This window comes from Canis lupus, chromosome 33 (assembly GCF_048164855.1).
Source record: "Canis lupus baileyi chromosome 33, mCanLup2.hap1, whole genome shotgun sequence".
NCBI classification, from domain to species: domain Eukaryota; kingdom Metazoa; phylum Chordata; class Mammalia; order Carnivora; family Canidae; genus Canis; species Canis lupus.
The window spans coordinates 29,749,377-29,768,602 of NC_132870.1; the positions used below are offsets into that span (position 1 = coordinate 29,749,377).

At 40.3% G+C, this 19,226-nt stretch overlaps 1 protein-coding gene across 2 annotated transcripts in view; it reads left to right on the plus strand.

Annotated features, from left to right (window-relative positions):
* The first annotated feature begins 778 nt into the window (after positions 1-778).
* SEC24B (SEC24 homolog B, COPII coat complex component) overlaps positions 779-19,226 on the plus strand; it is a 94,732-nt gene continuing 76,284 nt past the window's right edge. For both annotated transcript variants that reach the window (XM_072810589.1, XM_072810590.1), the window contains exon 1: positions 779-930. In XM_072810589.1, coding sequence (XP_072666690.1) covers positions 804-930 — 127 coding nt within the window. In that variant the 5' untranslated portion in view covers positions 779-803. The remainder of the gene's footprint in view (positions 931-19,226) is intronic.

A 19,226-nucleotide genomic window follows, 5' to 3' on the forward strand; every position in this document is an offset into this window, starting at 1 on the left:
AAAACCAACACGGGGGCCTCCCGGTGGCTCAGCGGTTTAGCGCCGCCTTCAGCGCAGGGCGGGATCCTGGAGACCCGGGATCGAGTCCCACGTCGGGCTCCCTGCATGGAGCCTGCTCCTCCCTCTGCCTGTGTCTCTGCCTCTCTCTCTCTCTCTCTCTGTCATGAATAAATAAATAAAATCTTAAAACAAACAAACAAACCCAAACTGGAACGCAGGGCTCCCCCTCGGAGGGAGGCGGGTGGGTGGGGTCCGCCCGGGCGGCGTGGCCCCGGCTCCGGCTGTCCCCCCGCGGCTGTCGGGTCCCCTCCCCGCACCGCCCGCCGGCTTCCCTTCTCCTCCCGGGCTGCCCCCCTCCCGCCTCAGGGCGACCCCGGCTGCTGCGCCGGGGCCTGCGCCGCCGCCGCCCCGCGCGCGGTGAGGCCGCAGCCCCGGCCCCGCCTCGGGCCTGAAGTCGCCGGGCGGCGGCCTGCAGGGGGCGTGGCGGCGACGGCCCCGGGCCCGCGGCGCGAGGACCGACCCCAGGCCGGAGGCGCGCGCTCGGGGCTCGGGGCTCGGGGCGCGCAGCAGGGCAGGACCGGGCAGGACCGGGCCGGGGGCCGGGGGCCTGGCGGCCGAGCGAGGCTCCGCGGGGCAGCGCCGGCAGCCCGACCGCAGTCCCGGGCGACTCCCTCGGTGACGCCGGGCGCGTTCCTTCCTCTTCCTTTCGCCTCTCGGGCCCCGCCTTCCCTTCCCTCCGCCCACCTCCCCGGAGCGGAGCCGCCGCCGCCGCCGCCGCCGCCGCCGCCGCCAGCAGCGCCGTCATGTCGGCCCCCGCCGAGTCCCCTCATCCGGCCGCCAGCGCCCGGATCCCGCCCAAGCTTGGCGGGGCCATCGCCTCAGGAGCCGCGGCGCCCGCAGGCCCGGGCCCGGCGCCGCACCAGCAGAACGGTGAGGCGGGCGGCCCCGGCAGAGCGCGGCGCGGGGCCTAGCGCGGCGGGCAGCCTGGCGCTGGCGCTCGGGACCCGCCGGGCCCGGCCGGGCCGGGCCGGGCCGGGGGGTGGGGCGTTGGGGCGGGGGCTGCCGGGTTGGGGGCGCCGGGCGGAGGCCGCGGGCGGAGGCCGCGCCGAGGGGGGCCGGGCTGCGAGGGGGGGCCGCGGGCCGCGGGGGAGGGGGAGGGGGAGGGGGAGGGGCGCCCTGGCGCGGAGGCGGGGGCCGACCCGGGGAAGCCGGGGCCGGGGCTGCTTACGTAACGTGACCCTGGGCCCGAAAGCGCCGGGGGTTAGCCGGAGGCGGCAAAGGCGGGGCCCGGCCTCCGAGGAGAGGTCCTCCAGCCCGGCCGGGGCGCCGGCGAGTTGCCCCGGGCGACCCTGTCGCCGGCGAGAAGCCGAGGCCGCGCGGAGTGCGCGGTCCGGGGAAGGCTGCTGTGGCCCTCGGGCTGCGGGGCTGCCGCCCTTCCCCGTCGCAGCAGAACTGCTTTGATTTCTGCGGCCCTGCGAGCACGTGGCCTTGAAGGGAACTTAAGTGAGCGCTCAAGTTTGTAGACAAAAGGGTGTAAATATGCAACATGAAGTGTGACCGTAACCCTGACCCAGTTCGGCCTGCGAGACCTGTCATTGCAGCTGCGGCGGCTGCTCTAGCGTTTGGAAGTTTGCTTGGTCGCGTTGCAAAGGGAGCAGGTGTCAAACGGCTTTATTTAAACGAATACCTTTAGATCTGGGTGTCTTTCCCCCCCCCCCCACCCCCCCTCAGCTTCACTTTTGAAATACAAAAGCGAGCCGGAGTTGGCCCCGCGTCGGGGGAAGAAAAGGCCTTGATGCCGGCAGCAGCCTGTCGACTTGAAAGCCGCTTTCATGCTAAGGTCGTAGGCTTTCAGAATGCAGGAGGTTCAAGTGAAAAATGATCATTTCTAGGCCATTTATGACCTCATCTTGGGATCTGCATGTTTACGGATGGGGCCTGGGAAGGGGGAACTCAGGTTATAGTATCTTGGATGAGAACCCTCGCCAGTGATTGAATGCTTAAGAAAAATGCCCTGTGTGAGACAGCAGGACTACACTAGTACTTTTCAAACAATTGTTGAACTGACCTCTTTTATCCAGTTAATGAAAATTCACTGGGCTATATAAATCAGTTTAGCCAGTATGTGGTTTTGACAGCTGATACTTTTCAAACATGAAGTTTATCATAAGTTTATGCTGAGAATCAGAGGTTGAGTTTTTTGTTTTTTGTTTTTTTTTTTTCCCAAAAAGTGATATCTTAGGCATAATATACTTTGAATCAACCATAATGCTTTATTTCCAGGAGCCGTCGTTTCCTCTAATGGGTGTGAATGTGAACAGTGTTGTAGGCTTTGTGTTCCTGTCCCGAGCACACATTAAGATACTCTCTGAGCGGTTTTTGTCCTTGTAAACTTAATACAGATTGTCGTTTTCGTTTTGTTTTTAAACAGTTTTGTGAGCGAAGGAACTAGCACGTGATAATTTAAGAAGAGATTTCAAGCCTTTTGGAATATTGTAAACCCATGTTTAATAGTGTTCCAAGAAGTGTCTTTTTTTGATTTTCTGGGTATGCATTATTGTGTTAGTGAATGATTTTTAAAGTGGCAAATACTGGGCAGCCCTGGTGGCTTAGCGGTTTGGCGCCGCCCTCAACCCAGGGTATGATCCTGGAGACCCAGGATCGAGTCCCACATCGGGCTCCCAGTGTGGAGCCTGCTTCTCCCTCTGCCTGTGTCTCTCTGCCTCTCTCTCTCTCTCTCTCTCTCTCTGTGTGTGTGTGTGTCTCTTATGAATAAATAAATAAAATCTTAAAACAAAAAACCATGCCCTTCTTTATAAATAAAAATAAAAAAAAATAAAGTGGCAAATACTGATCTTACTTAGCCTTACAAATTTTGTGAAGGCTCAAGAAATGCCAGAATATCAGTTGTAATGAGGATATTAGATCTGTAAGAACATTAGAAGCCAAATTTAAGTGATGTTTGTTTCTACCGTTTATAAACATTAACATAATTCATTTCAGCATTTGTTGCATGTTTGCCATTCAGGTAATTAAGATTAGTCTAGTAGAAAAATAGAATTCCTGCCTTTCTCCTAAATTCACCTGTATTTTATTGACATTCCAGTTGCTTCTGACCTTGAGGGATTTGATGGGTAACAATAAGAGGACAAGAATATCTTGAGACAGAGATTTATAGCATGAACAAAAGTCTCAAAATTGTGAAAGTGCAGGCATGTTTAGAAACTAAGCTGTCAAGAGGCAAGAAGTGTGCTGGGTAATAGGGAGAACCCAAGGCACAGAAGCTGTAAGGAATACTACTTAAAAAGGAGTCAGGTTGCAGAAAGGCCTTAAATGTCATTGTCAAGGAATTTGGAAATTAAGATAAAGAAATAGGCTAAGAGTAAATTTTACCAGTTCTCATCACAAGGGAAAAAAAATCTGTAACTATGTATGGTGACAGATGTTAACTAGACTTATTATAGTGATCATTTTTGTAATTTATACAAATATTGAGTCATTATGTTGTATACCGGAAACTAATAGAGCATATGTCAATTATACCTCAATTAAACAAAAAGGATAAAGAACTAGGGTCAAATTTTTTATTGTTTTTGTGGAAGGAAGTAGCTTAAGTAGAGAAGATCAAATCTATTTTTTTTTTTTAAGATTTCATTTATTTATTAGAGAGAGAGAGAGAGAGGCAGAGACACAGGCAGAGAGAGAAGCAGGCTCCATGCAGGGAGCCTGACATGGGACTCAATCCTGGGACTCCAGGATCATGCCCTGGGCTGAAGGCGGCTCTAAACCGCTAAGCGACTGGGGTGCCCCTTTTTTTTGTTTTGTTTTGTTTTGCTAATCTTAGAAAAAATTATGTTTTCTACATTGTATTGGCATTTATAATAAAGATTAAGCAGTCCTTGGGTATTGGTTTATTCTTTAGCCCTACATGAAATAGTTTGCCTTTTCATGTGTCTCAATGGAATTCCAGACATGGCAAAAAGAAACAAGTCAGAAGTGTGCATATGTAACATTACAGGAGACAGAATTGTTAAACTGAAATGGTATCTAGAGATCACTTATTTTAGTGGTTATCCAACATTTTAAAAAAACATTTATTTTTTTCCAAAGGAAATAGTGGATAGAGCACTGATGGAGAAATCAGAAAAAAAGCAGAGCTGTTACGGTTTAAATAGAGGTTCAGGGCAGCCCCAGTGGCGCAGCGGTTTAGCGCCTCCTGCAGCCCAGGGTATGATCCTGGAGACCCAGGATCGAGTCCCACATCGGGCTCCCTGCATGGAGCCTGCTTCTCCCTCTGCCTGTGTCTCTGCCTCTCTCTCTCTCTCTCTCTATGAATAAATAAATAAAATCTTTAAAAAAAAATAAAAAAAATAGAGGTTCAGGTGTTTTTGGAGTGCAGTCAGAAAAAACAGTTCACTTCTCAAATTTTATAGATCAAATCGAGATCTGGAAAGGTTAAGTGGGTATGTTTTTCACCAATTGCTGTGTAAACTTTGTGAGGATGGCAGATGTCTCTCTTGTCACTGATGTACATTCAAGTATTCATTAAACATTTGTTAATCAAGTCCAATTCAGTGTTCCTAATTCCAAGTCCAGTCTTCTTTCTATTAAGAGACTGTATGTAGAAAGTCTTTTTAGAGACTTTTTTTTTTTTTTTTTTTTTGGAAAGGGTAGGGAATAGGCTGAAAACTGAGACTTCATGACTTCATTATCACTTTTGGTTTTTGGGTTTAACTGCTCATCTGCTTTTCCCCATTCATTTGAAGATACAGTTTGACTTCTTTGAGTCTATTACATAGTTCCCTTAAACTTCCTTTTGTGTACTTGTATTTCTCTACTTCAGTTTTTCACGAGCAGCATATGAGCTTTTAGAATTATTTGTATTTCCATATGAAGTGTTAGTTGACGATTTTTAAACTTTTACTCTGCCTTTTGAGAGTCTTTCCAAAGCCCAGTCCTCAAAAAAGGGAAGATTGGATGAAATAATATCCTGGCAATATGTTAATGTATTTCCAAAATTTCTCCCAATTGAAAGGGATTAATTTTAAAAGGTTTTTTTTTTTATAGGGGGGGCACTCTGATTTAACAGTAAACCACTGCTGCTTAATTCTACTTTTAGGAAGCTAATGGTACTCATTTTCTTTTTTTTTTTTTTTTTGTACTCATTTTCAAATGAAAATGTATTTTTCTTCCTTCCATATGCCTTTTCCAGGAATGATACTACTGACAGTTTTATCATTTTAGTTGCCAATAATGAGAGAAAGATGAGTTAGTAATAGGAATTATTGGGATCCATTATGGAGGATAGAAACATACCATCCACTCAGCAGTACTGTCTGGTCAGTTAAAGGAAACCCTTCAACTTTGAGAGCACATGCAAAATTTAAAAGGATAAAAATCTCCCCAGTGTGTCTGAATTAAGTTCCTTTTGATCAGAGCAGCGTCTGTGTCTCAGGTTTCTGGTCTTCCTTTATAGCTGAGCAGAAGCATCAGGTCCTCTGGTGAAGATATTGCCATGGTGTAATGTAACCATTTGGATGCATCATTTCCTTCTAAGCAGATTAATACCTTGAGAATCTTAAAAATCATTCCATATGGGATCCCTGGGTGGCGCAGCGGTTTGGCGCCTGCCTTTGGCCCAGGGCGCGATCCTGGAGACCCGGGATCGAATCCCACGTCGGGCTCCCGGTGCATGGAGCCTGCTTCTCCCTCTGCCTGTGTCTCTGCGCCTCTCTCTCTCTCTCTGTGACTATCATAAATAAATAAAAATTTAAAAAAATTTTTAAAAAAATCATTCCATATATAAACAAGTGTCTTTTATCTGGGCTTAAATTTTATTTTTCATTGCTGCATGTATTGTATTAGTTATTTTCAGTATCTTTTCATTCCCACTCCACCCTCCCCTCAGGTTTCTGAAATTATATGTGTAATAATTTTTGTAAACCCCATTCATTGCCACGGATTATAGTATTTCAACTAACTTCATCTTTCTAATTATCTATAAATCCTGAAGTATTAGAATCTTAAAGACATTGAAAGAGAACAGATTTTTGAGCCAGTCTTCAATGGACTTTCCTAGAAATGAGAGCATCTTCATAGTCAGCCCTGCATGTTAGAGCAAATCATGTTATATTCAGCCTTAGGGAAGCCACTATTTCCAATAGGCTGAGCATACCCAGAACTGTCAGAAGGTGTGGGCTAGTGAAAAGGTTGTCGGCTTTGATACAGTTCTGGGTTTTGTAGAGGTAATTACTTAACATCTCTGAGCTTCGGGGAATAACAATACCTTCCTTCTAGAATTGTTGAGAGAATTATACTAAATGAGTTACTATTTTTAAAGTACCTGGTGCTTAGCAAAATGAGATATTTAACAAAGGAGAGTCCCCTTCATTCCATCTCCTTCAGAACACCAACATCTAAATTCTTCAGTTGACGGAGACTATGTGAGTTTTCTTCCTTATATTCCCAGTGGCAGCAGGCAGTAGGCACTCAACTGAGTAAGTGACCTTGGCTTCATATTATTATTTTTGAAGACTGAACGGATCTATGTATGGCCAGTTCTCCCGATCCTTTCCTGTATTTAAGGCTCAATCACTGTTTCTTTTTATTATTTTCTTACACTGCCCAGCCCTTCATCTCTCCAACAGATAGATCTACTCTTGGAAGGTTCCCTCAAATAGCTCACCTACCTCAGCTAGCCAGCTTGTGGAAAGGTGGATTTAATTAGTTTTAGGTTTTCTAAAATTGTATGGTGAAAGCTGCTTGTAATAGGAACCAAGGAAAAGCAGGATAAAGTAGGGAGGTGAGAGGGAGTAGTAAAATGCCTCGCCTAGCCAGTGGCCAAGTCCTAACTTGCTTGTTTTTCCTAGTATTTCTGAGAAACACGTATTGTGAAATAAGCTTTGGAACCTGCGATGCCTGGCTTCACTATTTACCAACTATTTGAATTTGTCTGTAAAATGAGGATAGTGATACTTCACAGGACTGTTGTGAGAATCATATAAGATTATGTAGAGAAAAGCCAAGTACCTGAGTCATAGTAGGTTAAGTGGGATCGGTTTTCTTTTGGTCCCTCTACTGGTAACACTCATTACCATGGCAGCCAGAGAGAAGAACTAATGGACTAATGCAGTGAGGTTTCATCCAAATAGCTGCACAGTCTGAATCTGTTGGCTGTAGGCTCTGTCTGACTGGGACAGTTACTTTTATAGTTATTAGCCTTCCATTACAAAAGAATAATCCAGGGTATCCAGATGTGATTGGAATTCCTCTTTTTTTCTTTTCTTTTTTTTTTTTTTAGGATTTTTATATTTGAGAGAGAGAATGTATGTGATTGGGGGTGGGCAGAGGGAGAGAGAGAGAATCCTCAAGCAGACTCCCCACTGAGCAGGGAGTCTGATATAGGGCTCAATCCCAGGACCCTGAGATCATGACCTGAGCGGAAATCAAGAGTCAAGACACTCAACCAACTGAGCCGCCCAGATGCTCTAGAAATTCCTCATTTTTAAAAACACCAGGGTTTCCAATTGTAGATTTCTTAAGGAGTGTGGTGGTCATATACTTTTTATGCTTGTAAAAAATTTCTGTTTTAGCGACATTATTGATACTTTATTATCAGGGGCCCTATATCTAAAATAGTAATCTGTACTTTGCATACCAGTGACTGAATGGATACCAGCCTTGACATTAGAGCAGGGTTCTGTAAGCCTGTAACGTGCCAGGCATTAGTCTTTTAGTTGCTGGATCGTGAGGAGGTCTTAGAGGTCTGGGGCAAGGGAATAGCATTGTGCAGTATACCAGGGAAGCAGGGTCAGGGCTGTGTGACTATTCACCAACTGGTTCAGAAATATTTTAAAACTTTAACAAGAGTGATTGTTAAAATGCATATTGCCCTATTTCTTGGTAGTTCAGTGATGAATAAATTACATTCTTATATCTGATTCTGCCTCTCCAAGTTAGTTTGTGTCTCTGTAGAGGAGCTTGTACTTTGCTGACCTTGATGTTCTTCTTAAGATAATAATAGTAAAAAAAAAAAAAAACCTTTAATCTGACTTTTAAAAAAATATTGATATTTGATTCAGGAAAGGACTAATGAAGCAAATATTTTTGATATTAAAAATGTTAGTTCTCTGTCAAGGTAAAGAATGAGGAAATTCATTTATCTTAAAGAGAGCTTATGATTAATTTGGTTGTAAATGTATAGTGACTAAACATTCCATAAAATATTTACCTTGTAATTTGGATTTTCATGTCTGGTTTGCATACAGCAAGAATAGAATCAATTTTCCTTTGTTGGTAATTTAGTTTCTGGAAGGAGATTTATGACCCTGAGGCAGATACAGCCTTTGGGTAGACCTTGTGATAATTTAGTCTTGCCAGGAAGGGCATAGATGTTTATAGAAAACCAGAGGTGGGGCAGCCCGGGTTGCTTGGCAGTTTAGCACCGCCTTCAGCCTGGGGCATGATCCTGGAGACCCGGGATCGATTCCCACGTCAGGCTCCCTGTGAAGAGCCTGCTTCTCCCTTGCCTGTATCTCTGCCTCTCTCTCTCTGTCTCTCATGAACAAATAAGTAAAATCTTAAAAAAAAAAAAAAAAAAAAAGAAAGAAAGAAAGAAAGAAAGAAAAAGAAAACCAGAAGTGTATCTAGCTGATATGACATCAGTCAGGCTGACCAGCTAAGCACCTCCATTGAAAGGTATATAGCCTATTTATTAAAAATCTTTTGTTTACTTCTCAAGTCAGACTGGTACCAGTGAGTAGATAATGTGTTAGAATAATCTGTTTCCTATTTTTTACAGACATACCTCACTTGAAGCCAAGAATTTCGAAATGTTTCAGAGCCTGTATGAATATAGCCTGGATTTTTCTGTATTTCAGTGATTTGTTGATGGTCTTTTTATGAGTCACTACATTAAGCCACTTGGTGGATGCAGTAATCATATTACTTCATTGATTCTAAGACATTCTGTTTTTCACATTTTAATCTCTGAATTTGGTGAGATTTAGAAATTGGTTTTGCTGAAGTGGTAGAAGTTATGGTATAGTTGTATGAAAACCTGCCATTGGTGGTTGATGTGGTGAGCTGAATAATGGCCCCCTAATGTGTGTCCATCCTAATCTTTGAAACCTTTGCAGCTTTGACTGACTGTTGGGGATATTATCCTCAATCTAGGTGGGCCTGATATAATCACAACAGACCTGGTTGGAGAGAGTCAGGAAGAGTTAGCCAACAGACAAAGTAATGTGACCACAGAAGCAGAGGTGGGAGTAATGTGCTCTGAAGATGGAGAAAGGGGCTGGCCACTAGAAGCTGAAAAAAACAAGGAAGAGGATTCTCTTCTTGGAGCCTCAGAAGGAACCATCCCTGCCCATGACACTTTGACCTTAGCCCGGTGAACTGATTTTGGGCTTCTGACCTACAGAACTAGAAAATAGTAAATTTATGTTGTTTTAGGCCACTATGCTTGTGGTAATTTATTACAGTAGTAGGAGCTAATATGCCTGGTAAATTTAAAAAGCAGCAGCATTAAAACACCTTAGATGTAATGAAATACAGTATATTATTACTTTCGTTTTGTTTCAGATGATAGAGTAAAATGTGTAAAATGACACAAAAAGTTCAGATCTCTATATTTGTTCTTATACTAGGGTATAAATTGCTTTCAGTAGTGGAAGCTCTTAAAGTGTTGTTTAAGAGCTTCTTTTTACTTATCCTGTAGTCCGTGTTGATACATCGTGACAAGGGAAATGCCTGATGCAGAAATATTTGATGATTATTTACTAGGCTCCTTTTTTTCCCCAAAAAACTGTGGGAATGGTTTCTATAACCCAGGCACTATGCTAAGCTTTAGGAATATATTAAAGCTGAGAACAAACTAGACTCGTTTTTCACTTAGAGAATTTGCAATCAGACGATTACAATACCATGTGAAAAGTGCTATCATTGTGGTCCAAGATATTGTATATGCAACATTAAGTAGGCATTCACTTATAGGGTTAGCAGATGTTTTCTAGAAGAGCTAAACTGAGATCTGAAGAATGAGTAAGAATTGATTAGATAAAGGGAAAAGAGGGAATTTTTTGAAGGTTCCAGGTAGAGAAGAAGAGCTTGTGTGAAGGGTCAGAGGTGAACAAACATGGCTTGAGAAAAATTTGGTGTGGCCTAACTGTGTGTGGAATAGTGATTCTCAGCCTTTTCATAATCATGGCCGCCTTTGGGCTAAAATTTTAGTTGGTGGCATTTTTGAAGGAATTAAACTTTAGACTTTAGAATTTAATTTTTTTTAATGTATTTATTTTTTTAAGATTTTATTTTATTTTTTTTTTAATTTTTATTTATTTATGATAGTCACAGAGAGAGAGAGAGAGGCAGAGACACAGAGGGAGAAGCAGGCTCCATGCACCGGGAGCCCGACGTGGGATTCGATCTGGGGTCTCCAGGATCGCGCCCTGGGCCAAAGACAGACGCCAAACCGCTGCGCCACCCAGGGATCCCTAATTTTTTTTAAATTTAAAAAGCAGATTTCAGAAAAGTAGCATATTTATTTGATCCCCTTCAGAAGACTTTACAAGGCAACTTAACTGCTCTCACTAACCCCTTTGATGGCCTTTTGAGATAAAGCTCTAGCATATAGTCTTTCCTGATGTCGTGCTGTGGTTTCTTTGCTCTCTTCCTACAAGGTCATCATTCTGTGTCACTTTGACCTAACGATAGGCACCATTAGTTTAGCAAAATTACATTTTATTTACTGATCAAACTTAGGTAGACCCATGTGAATGGCTTATAGTATAGCAGTATATTAAGGCACACCTACCTGTTGAATATCGTTGTGAGGAGCGGTGAGCAATGAAGTAAGAGGGCCATCATGAAGGGCCTTTGTGTTCATTTTTTCTTTGCTGCTGTAACAAATTTACCAGAGATTGGTGGCTTAAAATAACATGAATTCATCATCCGTAGGTTAGAAGTCTAACAGGGCTGAAATCAAGGTGTCAGTAGGGCTGAATTCCCTCCTAGAGATTGTGGGAGAGTATCCATTTGCCTTTTCCCGCTTCCAGAGGCTGCCCACATTCCTTGAGTCATGGTCCCCTCTTTCTCTTCAAAGCCAGCAACCTCATCTCTGAGGATCTTGTGTAGTCCCATCTCCCTGACTCTCTGCTGCCTCCCTCTTCTACTTTTAAGGACTCTTGTGATTACATTGAGCTCACTTGGATAATCAAGGCTTTTCTCCCGATTTTAGGGTCACAGATTAACAATCCTAATACAATCTGCAACCTCAACTCCCTTTGCCATGTCACATATTATATTCATATGTTCTGGTGATGAGGACATGGACATTTGGGATGGGGGAGGGATTATTGTGCCTTCCATTGTTTTATAAACTATGTTAAAGCGTTTGAATTTTTTGTTGTTGGCAAGAAAAACTGTTAGAAAGTTTTAAATGAAGAAATAATCGGATTTGCTTTTTAGGAAAATCACTCTGGTTATGTGTGGTTCGGTCAGTTGTCTAAAAAATAGTGTCATACGGGGGCACCTGGGTGGCTCAGTTGGTTAAGTATCTACCTTCAGCTTAGGTCATGATCTCAGGGTCCTGGGATCGAGTCTCTAGTCGATGAGCTTCCCACTCAGGGGGAAGGAGTCTGCTTCCCTCGTTGCCCTCTGCCCCAGCTTGTGTGTGCACGCATTCTCTCTGTCTCTCTCTCTCCCTCCCTCCCTCCCTCAAATGAATAAATAAAATCTTTTAAAAATTGTGTCATACAATTTAATAAGTCATTGCCAGCACTTTTTTCCATTGATGTTTTAAAAACTTATTTTGCAATAATTTTAGATTTGCAGAAGTGATAAAGATAGTACAGAAAATTCATTGTTCTTCACTCAGCTTTCTCTAAAGTCTTATATCTTCTTATGTCTTAACATCTTACAAAACCATGGTATGTTTATCAGAGCTAAGAAATTAACATTACTGAAATGCCATTAGCTAAACTATACCATTTCCACCATTTTTTTTTTTCTGTTCCTGGATGTAGTCCAGGATATCATGTTGCATTTAGTTGTCATATCTCCTCTGATCTGTGACAGTTTCTTAGTCTTTCTGTTGGCTTTTTAGGACTTTGACAGGACCAGTTAGTTGTTTTGTAGACAGTTCCTCACTCTACTGATGCTTTCTCATGATTAGGCTGGGATGGGGTCTCAAGAATTTATTAATTTTTAGGAAGAATACCACAGAAGTGAAGTGCCCTTCTTATCACATCATATCAGGGATTATATGTATCACCTTGTTTATTCCTGGTCATGTTAACCTTGGGCATTTGATTTAAGGAATGTCTTAGCTCAGGCCTCTATGACAAAATACCATAGACTGGGTGGCTTAAACCATAGCCATTTATTTTCTCACAGTTTTAGGGTCCAGAAATCTTTGATCAGAGTGACAGCATGGTTGGTTCTGATGAAGACCCTGTTCCTGACTTGCAGATGACCATCTTCCTGCTATGTGCTTACATGGCTTTTTTACATGCACGAGGAGAAAGGATACTACATTCCATCATGAGGATTTTATGCTTGTGATCTAAACTAAGCCTAATTACTTCCCAAAGGCCCCACTTTAAACCATCAAATTAAGGGATAGAGCATCAACATGAGTTTGGAGGGAGATATTCAGTCTTTAACGGGCTGCCAAGTTCCTCCACTGCAAAATTAATATTCTTTTTCTACTCTATGTTAGGAGTAACTCCAGCCTGCATTTAACAGATAGGGAATTAAGAATTAAATTCCACCTTCTACAGTGAGATGGATAAAGTAATTTGTAGGCATATGCTAAAATCATCACAGTAATTCATAAATATTCTTGGGAAGATAATTTAATATCCTATTGCTTCTTAAAATTTCTTCCACTACTGGTAGCATTCCTCAGCGGCTCACACCTGCAGTCTTCTACTGTGGAATTCTAATGGTAATTTTCTCTTTCCCTCACTTCTACATTTCTTATTATTTGGAATTTTTCTGTAAGGAAGGCTTGCCCCTTTTTTCCCATTTTAAAATGTTTTCAGTTATTTTTATTATTGTGGACCCATGAATATTGACTTTTTTCTTTGGATTATAATCGAATACTATCATGATTTATATTTGTTACCCAAATTGTTACAGCTTCGGCCATTGGCTGCTCTTTCAGGTTGCCTCCTGTGTCTCTTTGCCGCCACCCTTTTGTCTTTTGACTGCTTCCTTACTTTCTGACACTACAGTATTTTGTCCTCCCCCTACCCCAGCATTAGAATCAGTCCTTTGTCCGAGAAGCCCTGGTTCCTTTTGTTGGGGCATGGTATTTAGAAACTGAGAACTGGGCCCTGGATGTGGTTGTAGCTACTGGAGTATCATTGCATTTAGGCTTTCTCAGTAGACAGAAGTTAGGAGATATGTATGTATGTACTAAATTATGTATGTGAACATCTTTGTAATTGTATCTACGTCTTTCCATCTGTATATATGTATTACCTAAAACATTCTTCAGTTAGGTTATCATGTATGTAATGCAGTTAGATTGATTTGTCAGTCTTCATTCTATCCTGGATTATCTTGACATCCTAGTTAATTTTTTCACAAAAATATAACTTGCTTTCATTCTTTGTAGTGTACAGCTCTATGGGTTTTGACAAATGGCATACAGTCAAGGATCTACCACCACAGTATCATATAGAACAGTTTTGTTACTACAAAAAGTGTCCTTAAGTAGTCCCCTTGTAACATCATCTCGTCCTCCACCAGCCCTGACAACTGTTTTGCTCTGCTTTCCATTTCTGTCAGTCTGCTTTTCCAGAATGTCATATAAACGGAACTATAAAATATGTAGTCTTTTGGATCTGGTTTCTCTCACTGAATTACATTCATCTATGCTCTTGCATGAATCAGTTTGTTCCCTCTTATTGCTCTGTACTATTCTATTGTGTGTGTGTACCAGGATTGTTTATCCTCTGTTGTTGAATATCTTGACTGTTTATTCTAGTTTTGGGTGATTGTGAATAAAGCTGCTGTAAACATTCATGTACTGGTTTTTGTGTCAATACGTTTTTTGGCTCACTTAGGTAAACGTGGGAGTAACACTGCTGGGTCAAATGGTAAATACAGTTGACTCTAAACGACACAGGTTGGATCCACTTATATGCAGATTTTTTTTTCGATAAATACAGTACATTACCATAAGTGTGTTCTCTTATGATTTTCTTAGTAACATTTTCTTTTTTTTCTTTTCATTTTCTTTTTTTATAGCTTACTTTATTGTAAGAATAAAGTGTATATACACAGAATACATTATGTATAGTAACATAAAAAATACGTGTTTGAGTTTATGTTATTGGTAAACCTTCCAGTCAACAGTAGACTATAGTAGTTAAGTTTTGGGGGGGAGTCAACATATACTCGGATTTTCAACTGTGCAGAAGGTTTGTGCCCTTAACTTCTGCATTGTTCAAGGGTCAACTGTATATATTTAACTTTACTAGAACTTGCCAAACTTTTCCAAGGTGGCAAAATAGTACGATTTTGCATTCCCTCCAGTAATGAATGAGAGTTCCTGTTGCACCACCTCTTTGCCAGCATTTGATGTTTTGAGATTTTTTGTTATTTTAATCATTCTAATGAATGGTAGCAATATCTCATGGTTTAATTTGCATTCCCTAATGACTAATGATGAGCATCTTTGTGTTTGTTTATTGCCATTCCTGTATCTTCATTGCTGGTTATATTTTCAGACCTTTTACCAATTTTTTGGTTAGGTTGTCTGTTTTCTTACTGTTGGGTTTTAAGAGTTCTTAAATTCTGGATACAAATGATCGGGCATGTGATTTGCAAATATTATTTTCTTGCCTGTTGCTTGTCTTATAATTCTCTTGGTGCTTTTTGTGGAGAAAGTTTTTAATTTGATAAAGTCTCTTCTTAGTGTTTTCTGTTCTTGATTATATTTACATATTCTTCTATATTTTCTTCTAGGTGTTTTTAAATTTTACATTTAGGTTTTACAATTTGACTTAACTTTTGCTTAAGACCTGAGACATGGGCAGCCAGGGTGGCCCAGCGGTTTAGCGCTGCCTTCAGCCCAGGGTGTGATCCTGGAGACCAGGGATCAAGTCCCACGTCGGGCTCCCAGCGTGGAGCCTGCTTCTCCTTCTGCCTGTGTCTCTGCCTCTCTTTGTGTGTCTCTCATGAATAAATAAATAAAAGCTTTAAAAAAAAAAGACCTGAGACATGTGTTGAGGTTCATTTTTTGAATATGGACTGTGGCAGCAGCATTTGTTGAAAAGATTCTTTCCTTCATTGAATTGGCTGACATCTTTGTCAAAAATCAGTTGGCTGTATTTTTGTGGCTCTATTTCTAGACTTTTTATTATGTTCTTTGTGTCTGTCCTTTCACTGGTGCCACACTTTCTTGATTATTGTAGCAGATAAAGCAGGCCTTGAAATTGGGTAGTATAGGGACACCTGGGTGGCTCAGCAGTTGAGCATCTGCCTTCAGCTAAGGGCGTGATCCAGGTCTGGGGATCAAGTCCCACATGGGGTTCCTTGTGGGGAGCCTGTTTCTCCCTCTGCCTCTCTGCCTCTCTCTGTGTCTCTCATAAATAAATAAAATCTTAGGGGGGGAGAAAGAAATTGCGTAGTATAAGACCCAACTGTTCTTTTTCAGAGTTTTTGTTTTTGAGATTTTGCCTTTCCATAGAAATTTTAGAATCAGCTTGTTGATACCTATAAATATGAATATTGGTATTTGGTATTTGCTATTGGTATTTGTATTGGGATTGCATTACAATTTAAAGATTGAAACTGAGATAGTTTGTATCTTCATACCAAGTCTTTTAGTCCACAAATATATCATTCCATTTATTTAACGAAATCCTTCATTTCTTTCATCAGTGTTGTGTAGTTTTTAGCATTTTAAGTACTTTTTTGTGATGTTATAAATAGTATTGTTCTAAAAAAAAAAATTTAAATCCTGTATGTTCATTATTGAGTTTGAAAAGTGCATTTGACTCTTACATATTGACCTTGTATCTTGTGACTGATAAATTCAATTATTAGTTCTAGGCTTTTCTTTTTTCTTTCTTTTTTTTTAATCCTGTCATTCTGTAAATATAGTTTTATATGATGGAAAGATATTCAAGTCAGGCTACATAAACAGATCTTTTTTTTTTTTCATAAACAGATCATTTAATAATGTACATTATAATTCTACTTTTGTTTAAATTAGGTAAAACCAAAAGAAATTATTGGGTATCTATGCATCGGAATATTGATAGTTATCTCAGGTAATATGATTATGGATGATTTTTATCTGATAATTTCCTGTACCTCTTTTTGCAATGATTATATATAACATCTGTAATAAGAAAAATACTTAGAGTTATTTTTCAAAAATTTGACCATCCATGTCTGTAACTAGTTTCTTCTTTCCTCCATAGCCTTTGTCTCTCTCTACTTTAGAAGCATCAAAATACCAGCAGTCTTTCCTTTTTTTTTTTTAAGATTTTTTAAAAAATTTATTTATTCAGAGAGAGAGAGGCAGAGAGAAAAGCAGGCTCCATGCAGGGAGCCTTACCTGGGACTCCTCTCTGGTCTCCAGGATCACACCCGGGGCTGCAGGCGGCACTAAACTGCTGCGCCACCGGAGCTGCCCCCAGCAGTCTTTTCTTATATGCTGCAGAACCATTTGAATCCAAAGAAAGATGTGCATCTAAACTATCCCAGAAAGCCAGTTATTTTTCTTTCTTTCTTTTTTTTTTTTAAGAAATCGATAGCATTAATGAAATGTGGTAGTACCTCAAAATACTTTTATAATTAATGTTTCTAATGTCCAACTTAAATGTTTAGGCCTAGGTTGAAAGCCTTCCATACATACTGATATTCTCCTTTCTCTTTGTATTTTTCTGTATTATAATTGTATTCAACAGGAATTGAATGCAAGCTGCATATGTAATTTTAAATAGCAAAAAGAAGTAAAGTCAATTTCATTTTATCCAATTATCACAATATATAAAAAGTTCTCATTTTAACATGTGTTCAATATTAAAAATTACTAAAATATCTTATTTTTTATACTATTTCTTTAAAATCCAATGTATCTTAAAGCACTTCTCAAATCAAATTAGCTATATTCTAGTATGTAGTAGCCATGTGTCACTAGGGACTGCCATTTGGATAGTACAGGTCTGTAGCGCATGTAAATGATTCCAGGTGTTTTTACCACTCGTGATAGACCCAGTTCTCAACCCTTAGTTGTTTTGTTCTTTCATTCTTAACTGGTGTACCTGATTCAGTTTTTTTTTTTGTTTTTTTTGTTTTTTGTTTTTTTTTTTTTTTTTTATCTTACACCTTACAGCTCTCAAATAATATATTCTAGGAAGGAACTATTTTTCTAACAGAATAGAACAACTTAGTGCATTCTGTACATATATACACATATTATGTTTAACTTATCTGAAGACAATGTTTTCTTTTGTAAGAATTATTGAAACTGAGATGTCTGGACTTTTAAGAATATAATGCATTTTTATGTTAAGTAAAGATGGATTTTTTTCAGTTCTAGAATCTGGATTCTGAACTTTTAAAAATAGTAATTAGTTGCTATTTTTAGTTGCTATTGCTACATAACAAATTATTCCAAAACTTAATGGTTGAAAACAGCTATTTTATTAAGCTCACAGATTCTGTTGATGAGGAATTTGTACAGGACAAGGCCAAGATAGCTTTGTGCTGTGATGTCTAGGATCTCAGCTTGGAAGACTCCAAGGTATTTTGATGGCCGAAGTTTGGAATGATCTGGAAGGTTCATTTATTCATATGTCTGGTACTTGGGCTAGAATGACTCAGACTTCAAATCTGGATGCCTAAAGGTGACCTCTTCATGAGGTTTGACTTTTCCAGACCTTGGCAGCTGTGAAATAACTGGCCTTCCTACATAGCTAGCTATGTTCAGGGATCCATCCACATGCAGATATTCCATCAAACAACATAGAAATTGAATTGTCTCTGATTAAGCAGGGGAATCACAAAGCTTCGCTTCTGCCATTCTTTATTTGTGGAAGCTGTTATAAGCCTTCTCAAATTCAAGGGAAGTAGACAGATTTCACCCTTTTATCAGCACAGTATCAAAGAATTTGGGGACCATGTTTTAAAACTGCCACAATTGCTGAGGAAATTATAGGAAATACGGGCAAATGAAACTGCTAATACTAATGAAATGTCCATAATTTACTCTATAGATTGTGTTGAAGATAAAAGAGCATAGGTATATGTAACCTGTGTATTTGTAGTATTTGCCAGGCTGTTTTTAATATATACATAAAAAATAAAACTTTAATGTTAGTGTTGGTATTGTACTCTAAATTTTAAAGTTGAAGAAAATGTGTTTCCTATTAGATCACAATAAGACAAAATTTTTAAAAATATTTTATTTGTCCTAGATACCATTTTCTTTTCATTTGAGCTGATCCTTATGTTTTTTTTTTTAAGTAGAGGCTTTTGAAAATTGATTTAAAATATTTGAAAGGAAATATTTTACTTCCAAAGGAGTCTTGATTCATTTATCATTTGACCAAATTATTTTCACATGCTTTTCAAACATTTAGATCTTGATATAGAATAAAAAATAGTGAGTATCAACACATAATTCACATTCCCCCAAAGTAAGTACTCTCTTTGATGGACTGAGAAGTAAAAAGGTTTCCTCTGGTAGGTAGTTCACGTCTGATAAATTTTAGCATCTAGGTAAAATATTCCTGTTAGTTTTAGAAGAATGACATTTTGAGTAGCTTGGACGTACTGATGATTATTTCCCTGTTTTTAGATCATGTAGCATGGATGAATGAACCACATTTATTAAGTGGATAGATATTTAAATAGATTTCTCTAATTCTGACCTGGCTCTTCTCTTGACTGATAGAGTCTTACTAGCGTAGAGTTTTCAGAGACTGAAGTCAAAAGTAGCAAACCGGGGCAGGTGGGTGGCTTAGTGGTTGGGCGGCTGCCTTCAGCTCAGGTCATGATCCCAGGGGTCCTGGGACTGAGTCCTACATCAGGCTGCCCACCGGGAGCATGCTTCTGCCTCTGCCTATGTCTCTGCCTCTTTCTCTCTCTGTCTCTCATGAATAAATAAATAAAATCTTAAAAAAAAAAAAAAGTAGCAAACCATCTTTGTGTATTTAAGGGAAGGAGAATATTTCACATTTTTTTGGCATGTTAATGAA